Below are 10,375 nucleotides of genomic sequence, written 5' to 3'. Positions count from 1 at the left end.
AAAGACCCTTTCAGGATTTTACTGATGACTGAGGGCAGACTAATGGGGCTGTAAACATCTGGGTTTCCTTTACTGTTCTCTCCCTATTTACATCCTAATATATTTTCTGTGCTTCTAACCTCCTCTTATTTCTTCCTTCACGTTAATCCTTACTCCTAAATATTACAGTCGGATTGAAATCACCCAACAGCTTTTCACAATGTTTGAATGTATTTCTCACCCCATTGCTGGTTCCATGATGCAGTAGCCGGCGACCTTGTCTGCACATTTACAATTCTGTGATGGATCATCATGTCTCATCTGAAAATTGTGTCCCATTTCATGTGCAATGGTTGAAGCAGCAACCAAGTGGCTGGGCCGGTTGTCCTGAGAGGAAAGAGGAAAAATGAAGACTGTAAAGATTTTATTAGCTTCAACGAAAAGGTCCATAAAGTTGCCCAAAACATGATTAGCCTGAGGATTGGAATATTTTTAGAATTCTACAAATGAGGACTAATAAATTAAGCCAGGAAAATATAATGAGATTAAGTGAGGGAGAAATTTACAAAACAGACTGAAAATATGTAAAATGGAAGAGATGAGCAAAGTGGCCTTTGATAAAAGTGGGGAAAAGGGAACTTATAATGGGAAATAGAGGAAACAATTTAAATATTTTCTGTGTCATCATGGAGTTAAATTCTAAAATCCTATAATAAGTAATGCAGAATCTAGGGAGTAGTGGAAACAAAGCTCTTGCCTTTGCACCGTTGGAAGTTGGACCCATCTTTAAAGTTGTGTTCAGTCAATATTGTGTTCAGTCAACCTGCATCCACCTATCGCCACCCCACCTACCTTTCCCCAGCCCCACCCATCCTCCATCCCGCCTCTTTGACCTGACATAACCAGTTCATCTTCTCTCCCACCTATCCACCCCACCATCCCACTGACCAGTCCCCACCACTCCCTACCTGCACTCACCTATTACCATCCCATCTGCCTTCCACAGCCCCACCCCTCCTCCCGCTATTTATTTTCCAGCTCCCTTCCCCCTCCCCAGTTTAGAAGAAGCGTCCCAATCCAAAATGTCAACTTTCCTGCTCCTCTAATGCTGCCTGACCTGCTGTGTTCCTCCAGTTCAACACTGTGTTCACGGTGAACTACCTTCAGTTAATATTCTGTGTTTTGTATTTCTTGTGTTGCATGAAATCTCAGTGAACAATGTTACAATAAACCAAAGATTTGTTGGGTGCCATGCTTCTCGATCAGGAATGCAATGCTTTTGAAAATAAGAAGTTTTGTATAAGAATGGAAATCTAACCTTCATATCGATATACACAAGGGGACAATAGTCTACTTGGCATCATGAGTAACTGCTCATGGTTACTGGCCAAGAGGGTTTAGACAGATGATTGACTTGGCAGAGATGTCCAGACCACAATATAATAAATATCAATACAGAGGATTGGGGAAAGAAGAAGAGTGAGGGAACAGGGGAAATAAGCTGTAACTTCTTAGGAGATCCCATATACACTGATTAACAAGGTCAGTCAAGTGGACCTCATAGAATATGAGTTCCCTGATTGTGGCTGTTAATCTGGTCCAATCAGTGAACCCTGGCTGAAAGATATAAACAGGAGTGTCAGCGATTCTAATCACTCTAAGGGCTGGCTCTGAGGAAACCAGGCCAGTGTCAACTACTCTGCACATCTAAATAAATGGTGACTTGGTAACAGGGTACCGGCCTCTGTGGAGTTATTTCAGTGGCAGCTGAAGAAGCATTTCTGGCATCATGCGATTATTTGAGAAGCTTGACTAGTTTGATCTTGCCGTCGAATATTGAACTCAGTTTGTGGAAAGAATGTGTTACTTTTTCCTGGCAGTTGACATTAGGGCAGATGAAAAGCAATGAATCATTCTCCTGACAGGGAGTGGACCGGCAGGTTTTTTGGTTATTGGGTGCCTAATGTTTCCTGAGGCACTAGATACTAAAACTTTTGAAGAGTTGCTGGACTTAGTTAAAGAATATTATGATCCCAAACCTCCTCTACTTCAGAGATACTCTTGGTTTTGTTTGGCTATTCGAGAACCAGAGGAATCCATGTCGGGATTTTTGATGAAGTTGAGATGACTGGCAGAGGGATGTGACTTTGGCTGAACCTTTAATGAGATGCTCAGAGACTGTTGGTATGTGGGATTAATGACATATCCATGCAAAAGCACCTTCTAGCTGAAGCCCAACTGGACTCAAACAGGCACTACAACTGGCTTTGTCATTAGAAAATGCAGTAAATAGAGCATTTATGTTACAGGGTCTGCCGATGGAAGTGGACACCCTCATCTAGCATTTGTCTGAAGGCAATTGCGTAGCCTCACTCAGGACATATCCTAAACAGAGGGACCCCAGGTCAGCCCATAGCAAAATCCCAAAACAAAGCCAACCCTCAGGCTAGCCATTGTACTTTCTGCTGCAATGTGGACTTGAGACAACAAAAGGGTCCCACTAGGCCTGAACTGAGTAAGAGAACTAATAGGCCGGTATCCAGGAGAGTGCACACCCTGGAAAGCCCACCTTCATCTGTTTTGGAACAGTTAAATTGTTTAGCAACATCCAAATCAGAACTAATCAAAATGAACATCTGATTAAATGGTCACCCAGTTATAATGGATGTTGATAACAGCGCAGCTGATTACAGTGATTGCAGAACCAGTCTTTAACAAAATTTGCTCTGGGCTGCAACCGTTAAGTTTGCACAAGACCTCGGCTAGACTGAGAGCCTATACTGGGTAGCCTTGACAGTTTAAAGGTACAAATTCAGGCCTGTTATGCAAAGCATCTGGTTTCATTACCACTGAGTGCCGTAAAAGCCTCTGGCCCAAGCCTGATGGGGCAAAATTGGTTAAGAAAGATTCATCTTGATTGGCTCAACATTTTTTGATGAGAAAATGGCTGCCTGAGTGAGTCATAATTAAATGCCCAGAAATTTTTCAGAAGTTCTGGGAACCATCAAAGGAGCCAAGGCCACCTTGCATATTGAGCAGAAAACAATTGCATGATTCTGCAAGGATTGCCTAATGCCATACAGGCAAAAGTAGAAGCAAGAATCAGGATGCTGGATCACCATCAGACCAGTACAGTTTGTGGAATTGGCAGCACTGGTCATACCGATTGTGAAGCCCCACATTTGAGTGGGAATTTTAAATAAATGGTAAACCATTTATCTCAGCTGATAAATACCTTGCATTGAGGACTTTTACAGAAAACTAGTGGCTGAGCTCCTTCACGATATGTCCATGCGTACCTGCAGTTGTGGTTAGATGAGAAAACACAGAAGTATGCTACATTTAACACCCATAATGGTTTGTACCAATGTACAAGACTGTCATTTGGGGTATTGAAGGCCTGTGCTATCTTCCAGTAGATGATGGAGAACATCTGACAAGGTCTACCGAGGTCATCATTTCTCTGGATGACATGCTAATAACTGGGAAGACCAGTAAAGAGCATTTGGAGAACTTAAACATAGTCCTTAGATGTGGTGGCATGCCTTAAAAGGGAGAAATGTGTGTTCCATGCACCCCAAGTGACCTACTTGGGCTGCAGAATCAATGAGACTGAGTGACACCCGTTGGAATGTAAAGTGAAGGCAATCAAAGGTGCCCTGGCTCCCACACTGTACCGGAGCTTAGGTCTTTTGGATTGTGAATTATTATGAAGGATCATACGTAACCTGGAGTCCCTCCTGGCACCCTTAACATCTGCTACTGAACAAGGGTCTTGTAGCCAAGGTGTATCCTTTAGGGAAATGAAGAAGCAGCTACTGTTGTCCAAGATGTTGGCACATTGTGATCTCAAGTGAGATCTGATGCTGACATTCAATGCCTCCCCATACGGTGCTGGGGTAGTCGTTGCTCACAATAAAGAGAAATGCCCAACAGTGTATGCTTTCTCGACTTTGTTTGATGCAGAGCACTAATACGCAGGTACTCCTGACTCCTCAAATCCTGTCCACAATCGACAAGGCACAAGTCAGGAGTGTGATGGAATACTCCCCACTTGCCTGGATGAGTGCAGCCCCAACAACACTCAAGAAGCTTGACACCATCCAGGACAAAGCAGCCCACTTGATTGCCACCACATTCACAAGCATCAACTCCCTCCACCGACGATGCTTAGTAGCAGCAGTGTGTACTATCTACAAGATACACTGCAGAAATTCACCAAAGATCCTCAGACAGCACCTTCCAAACCTGCAACCACTTCCAACTAGAAGGACAAGGGCATCAGACATATGGGAAAACCACTACCTTCAAGTTCCCCTCCAAGCCACTCACCATCCTGACTTGGAAATATATCGCTGTTCCTTCACTGTCACTGAGTCAAAATCATGGAATTCTCTCCCTATCAACATTGTGGGTCAACCCACAGCAGGTGGACTTCAGTAGTTCAAGAAGGCAGCTCACTACTACCTTTTCAAGGGCAACTAGGGATGGGCAAGAAATGCTGGCCAGCCAGCAATGCCCACATCCCACAAACGAATAGAAAAAAAAATGCCCAGATAGAGAAGGAAGGTTTTATGATCATCTTTCGTGTGAGAAAGTTCAACCAATACCTTTACGGATGTAAATTTGTGATAGTAATGGACTACCAACCCCTGCTAGGGCTATTGAAAGAGAACAAGGCCGTATCACCCATAGCTTCAGGTTGAATTCAGCGGTGGGCTTTCATTCTAAGTGCGTACAATTTCAAGATGGAATACTGTCCAGGGAGGCCCAGTTACAAATGCAGATGCCTTGACCTGCCTCCCACTCATAGATACACCACTGAAAGAGTCCATTCTGTTTTTAAAATTTCTAGCCACACTTCCGGTCACCACTGACAATATCAGACTGTGGATGCAAAAAGATCCTGTCTGGCAAAATTATACCACATTGATTTATTGTTGTCACATGTACTGAGGTACATTGAAAAGTGTTGTTTTGCGTGCTACACAGGAAGATCATACCATCAGGGTGGCAGGACAGAGTGCAGAATGCAGTGTTACAGTCGCAGAGAAATTGCAGAGAGAGAGAGAGGGAGAGAGAGATCCGAATTTATATCTCAGAGGCCCATTTGAAAGACTGGTACAAGTGGGGAAGAAGCTGTTCTTAAATCTATTTGGATGTGTATTCAAAGTTTTAGATGTTCTGCCTGGTGGAAGAGAGTATAACTACGGTGGGAGGGCACTTTGATTATGTTAGTTACTTTCCCGAGGCAGCGGGAAGTATGGATGGAGTCATTGGATGGTAGGCTGGTTTGTGTGATGGACTGGGCTATGTTCACAACTCTCTGTAATTTATTGCGATGCCAAACCACACTGAGATGAATCCAGATAGGATGCTTTCTATGGTGCATCCATAAAAATTGGTCAGAGTTCTTGTGGACATGCTGAATTTCATTAGACGCCTGAGGAAGTGGAAATGTTGTTGTGCTTTCTTGATCATCGCGTCAATGTGGGTGGACCAAGACACTGATAATCATCACTCCCAGCAACTTGACACTCGGCCATTTCCATAGAAACATAGAAGATAGGAGCAGGAGGAGGCCATTTGGCTCTTCAAGCCTGCTCTGCCATTCTTTGTGATCATGGCTGATCATCCAACTCAATAGCCTAATCCTGCTTTCTCACCATAACCTTTGATCCCATTCGCCCCAAGTGCGATATCTAGTCACCTCTTGAATACATTCAATGTTTTGGCATCAACTACTTCCTGTGGTAATGAATTCCACAGGCTCACCACTCTTTGGGTGAAGAAATGTCTCTTCATCTCCGTCCTAAATTGTCTACCCTGAGTCCTCAGACTGTGACCCCTGGTTCTGGACACACCCACCGTCAGGAACATCGTCCCTGCATCTACCCTGTCCAGTCCTGTTAGAATTTTATAAGTCTCTTTGAGATCCCCCGCCTCATTCATCTGAACTCCAGCAAAAACAATCCCAACCTAGTCAATCTCTCCTCATAAGTCAGACCCCCCATCCCAGAATCAGCCTAGTAAACTTTCGCGGTACTGCCTTGAGAGCAAAAGCATCCTTCCTCAGCACCATTGATGCAGACGGAGGCCATGTCCTTCATTCTGCCTTACATCTTGCTTCCTGAAGTCAATGACCAGCTCCGTCATTTTGCTTGTGTGGCTGGAGAGATTGTTATCTTTACACCATGCCACTGAGCACGCAATCTCTTTCCTGTATTCTGTCTCATGATTGGTTGAGATCCGAGCTATAAGGGTGGTGTTGTTGTCAGCAAACTTGTAAATGGAGTTGGGGCAGAATTTGGCCGCACAGCCGTGCCTGTATAAGGAGTATAGTATGCAGTTTTGCAGGGCACCAGTGTTGATGATTATGGTGGAGGAGGCGTTGTTGCTTATTCTTACTGATTGCGGACTAAGTGTTGACAAGTTGAGGATCCAGTTTCAGAAGGCAGAGTTGAGACCTAAGTGTCGGAGTTTAAAGATGAGTTTGTTTGGAGTTACTGTGTTGAAGGTGGAACTGTAGTCAATAAATAGGAGCCTGCCATTGGTATCCTTGTCATCCAGATGGTCCAGGGATGAGTGTACAGCCAGGAAGATAGCGTCTGCTGTGGACTTGTTGTGCCATCAATTGAACTGTAAAGGATCAGGGCAGTTTGGTCGACTGGAGTTATTCTGAGATATGACTAACCTCTTGAAGCACTTCATAATTATGTTATTAGTTGTGGTCCTGACACTGACCTCTGTGGAAATCCACTAGTCACTGGCTGCCATCCTGAAAAAGACACCCACTCTCTGTTTTCTGCCAGTCATCCAGTCCTCTATCACTAACACCATGGGCTCTTATTTAGCAGCCTCCTGTGTGACACCTTGTCCATGGCCTTCTGGAAATCCAAATAGATCATTTCCATTAGCTCTCCTCTAATTTCCTCATTACCTCCTCAAAGATTAACAGATTTGTCAGGCATGATTTCCCCTTGACAAAGCCATGCTGACTCCACCCTATTTCACCATGCACTTCGAATACTGCATAATGTCATCCTTAATAATGGATCCTAAAATCTTACCAATAACTATTGTCAGGCTAACTGGCCTATAGTTTCCTGTTCTCTGCCTTGCTGTCTTCGATTAACCATTTTCTAGTCCTCTGGGACTCTCCATGACTCCAGTGATTCCTGAAAGATCACCACCAATGCCTCTACAATCTCCCCAGCTATCTCCTTCAGAACTCTGTGACATAGTCCCTCCGGTCTGGGTGATTTATCCACCTTCAGACCTTTCAACTTCCCCAGCACCTTCTCCTCAGTGATGGTCATTGCACTCACCTTTGTCCCCTGACTATCTTGAAGTTCTGTTATGCTGCTGGTGTTTTCCACTGTGAAAACTGATGCAAAGTACCAATTCAGTCATCCACCAATTCTTTATTCCCCATTAGTAGTTCTGCAGCCTCATTTTCCAGAGGTCCAATATCCAATCTTTCCTCTCTCTTTCCTCTCTTTGTATTACTGGAGGTCGAAGCTACCAGGCAGAAGTCATTGAAGCACGCTGCATGATTTTTCTTTGGCACCGGAATGATGGTGGTCTTTTTGAAGCAGCTGAGGACTTCAGATCGTAGTAAGCTGATGGTAATGGGGGAGTCAAAAGGGCTATCACAACCAGAATTGAAACCATTCTGGACTTGGCGAGACCACATCACCATGGAGGATGGCATTTATTGTGTGGAGCAAGAGTGATTGTCTGAGCAAACATCACTGCTGGATACTGGCTAAACTCCACCAGGGTCATCCAAAATGAAGATCTTGGTGAGAAGTTATGTCTGGAGACCAGGATTGGATGCTGACATTGCTGACTTTGTGTGGCAATGCCCAGAGTGCCAACAAGGACAAATTACTGCCAGCAGCTCCCCCACATTTGTGGCTAGATGTGCATAGAGTTCATTTGTCAAACTTGGCAATGGCAATGGAAAAGCTGTGCGCATCTTTTACACTACATGGGCTCCCAAAAGTGTTGCTCACAGGCAATGGGTCATCATTTATCAGCAGGGAATTCAAGTATTTCCTTTAGTTGAATGGCAGTCGGCATATAAGGACATACCATCCATCGTCCAATGGTCTGGCAGAACGAGCAGACCAAACTTTGAAGGCAGGCTTAAAGAAACAGCCTACAGTTTAACTCGATACCAAACTGTCCCAGTTCTTGTTTGAAAATGAAGGAACTGGTTGACATAACTCCATGAAGACCGGTATCCCATCACCAAGTAAATGGAAAAGCCCTGGGGAAAATTGACGCACAGAGAGATCTGGGTGTTCAGGTCCATTGTACCCTGAAGGTGGCAACGCAGGTCGATAGAGTGGTCAGAAGGCATACAGCATGCTTTCATTCATCGGACAGGGTATTGAGTACAAGAATTGTGTTGCAGTTGTATAGGACTTTGGTTCGACCACATTTGCAATACTGCATACAGTTCTGGTCGCCACATTACAAAAGGATGTGGATGCTTTGGAGAGGGTGCAGAGGAGGTTCGCCAGGATGTTGCCTGGTATGGAGGGCTCTAGCTATGAAGAGAGATTGAGTAGATTAGGATTATTTACATAAGAAAGACGGAGGTTGAGGGGGGACCTGATTGAGGTCTACAAAATCATGAGAGGTATAGACAGTGTGGATAGCAAGAAGCTTTTTCCCAGAGTGGGGAACTCAATTACTAGGGGTCATGATGTCAAGGTGAGAGGGGAAAAGTTTAAGGGAGATATGCTAAAAAATGTTCTTTACGCAGAGGGTGGTGGGTGCCTGGAACGCGTTGCCAGCGGAGGTGGTAGAGGCGGGCACGATAGCGTCATTTAAGATGTATCTAAACAGATACATGAATGGGCAGGGAGCAGAGGGATACAGATCTTTGGAAAATAGGCGACAGGTTTAGATAGAGGATCTGGATCGGCGCATGCTTGGAGGGCCAAAGGGCCTGTTCTTGTGCTGTAATTTTCTTTGTTCTTTGTTCTTTGTTCTCTTTATTTACATGCGCATAGCACATAACATTGACCCAGCTAGATCAGAGATGGCTCCTAGAGTGAGCAGAACCCCTGATATTCTTTTTTTTTAGTTATTCCCCCACAATACCACTGCCCCCACAGGGCCCCTAGCAGTAGTGCTTATATTCTCCCCAAATTACTGTGTGTGTATGTACAGTGACACAGAAAAACAGGCACCATTATGCAAAGTCTTTATCTCATATTTTCCACCTCCATTGAAACAACCATGTGGCCCGTAAAACCCTAACAAACAAAGCCTGATATGGGCAATGCTTACATTAAAAAGTGAAGAGTGATAGGGAGAGAAGGTGGGAACTAAATTAAAATAGAGCTGGAAGAGAAAATAAAGTACTCCGACCTGCGCGGTGCCCACCACTCCCTAAAGGCATCGAGAGCATTTGTGGAAACTGTGTGCTACATCTCCAATGACTCCCGGGCCTGCTTGTAACCTCAGAAGAGGGGCAAGCAGTCGGCAGAGACTACCCACTCCATGGCCCACTGCCTGGACTGTTTAATAGCTAGCCCAGAAGCAGACACACGAGGAGGTCCTCTGATCTGCTCACACTGCTCTGCACTGGATGCCCAATGGTCAGGAGTGTGGGGCTGAGGTGCAACCAAAAACATAATAGATCGTTTTCCAATAACCAAAAAGGAGTTCAAATGCCCACAACCAAAGTACACATGGTTCACAGACTCCAGAGCACTGCAAAATAAGTGGTTTGGCTGGGAGTCCGTGAACCACTGCAATCTGCATGCAGCACCCTCCCCGCAGGTCCTTGAGGGAGTACTCGCATGTAGAGAGCCCTCCACTGGGGATCCCCACCACTTGATGGCACGTAAATATGCCAAGGTATGTGCAGGTGGCAGATGAAGGAGTAGGGGTGGATGGTGTGCAGCAGCATTCTCCATAAAGCCGCCATTTTGCCTCCCTGGAAGACATAGAACGCATATTCTGAAGGCAGCTCAGGTTGTGGGGCACAGGCACCTGCAAGAAGTATGAGATTCTTGGGTCAATGTGAAATTTCATTCAGACAGGGGTAAGTGTTGATGAGGTGCCGCACACCTGTGTTTCCCCGAACTACTGCATGACATCATGTCCAAGCACCACTGTTTTTAAGCATTGGATTGCAATGGTTGTGAGCCAGATGACTACCGCCGCCCTGCTTGCCAATTCCTGCGGCAACATCCAGCCAGGCCCCTGCCACCCAGTACATCCCCAACTCCAGTCACCTCTGTGGCTAAGGCCCTTCCCTCCACCGGCCCCTCAAACCTGCAATAGTGGAGGTGTCCATTCCTAAGCAATAGCTCTCTGACGATAGCCAGATTGACTGCCCCAGTTAGGGAATTCATATGCTGTGAAGCCCAGC

General features: G+C 45.2%; 1 protein-coding gene across 1 annotated transcript in view; it reads right to left on the bottom strand.

Annotated features, from left to right (window-relative positions):
• LOC109934034 (disintegrin and metalloproteinase domain-containing protein 19-like) overlaps positions 1 to 10,375 on the bottom strand; it is a 145,370-nt gene that overhangs the window by 98,294 nt on the left and 36,701 nt on the right. Inside the window, exon 5 of the mRNA XM_048600087.1 lies at positions 221 to 366. Within this exon, the coding sequence (XP_048456044.1) occupies positions 221 to 366 (146 nt within the window). The remainder of the gene's footprint in view (positions 1 to 220; positions 367 to 10,375) is intronic.

This window comes from Rhincodon typus, chromosome 1, assembly GCF_021869965.1.
Source record: "Rhincodon typus isolate 14 chromosome 1, sRhiTyp1.1, whole genome shotgun sequence".
Taxonomy (NCBI): domain Eukaryota; kingdom Metazoa; phylum Chordata; class Chondrichthyes; order Orectolobiformes; family Rhincodontidae; genus Rhincodon; species Rhincodon typus.
Note: the sequence above shows the minus strand (reverse complement) of the source record. Positions and strands in the feature narration are given on the sequence as shown.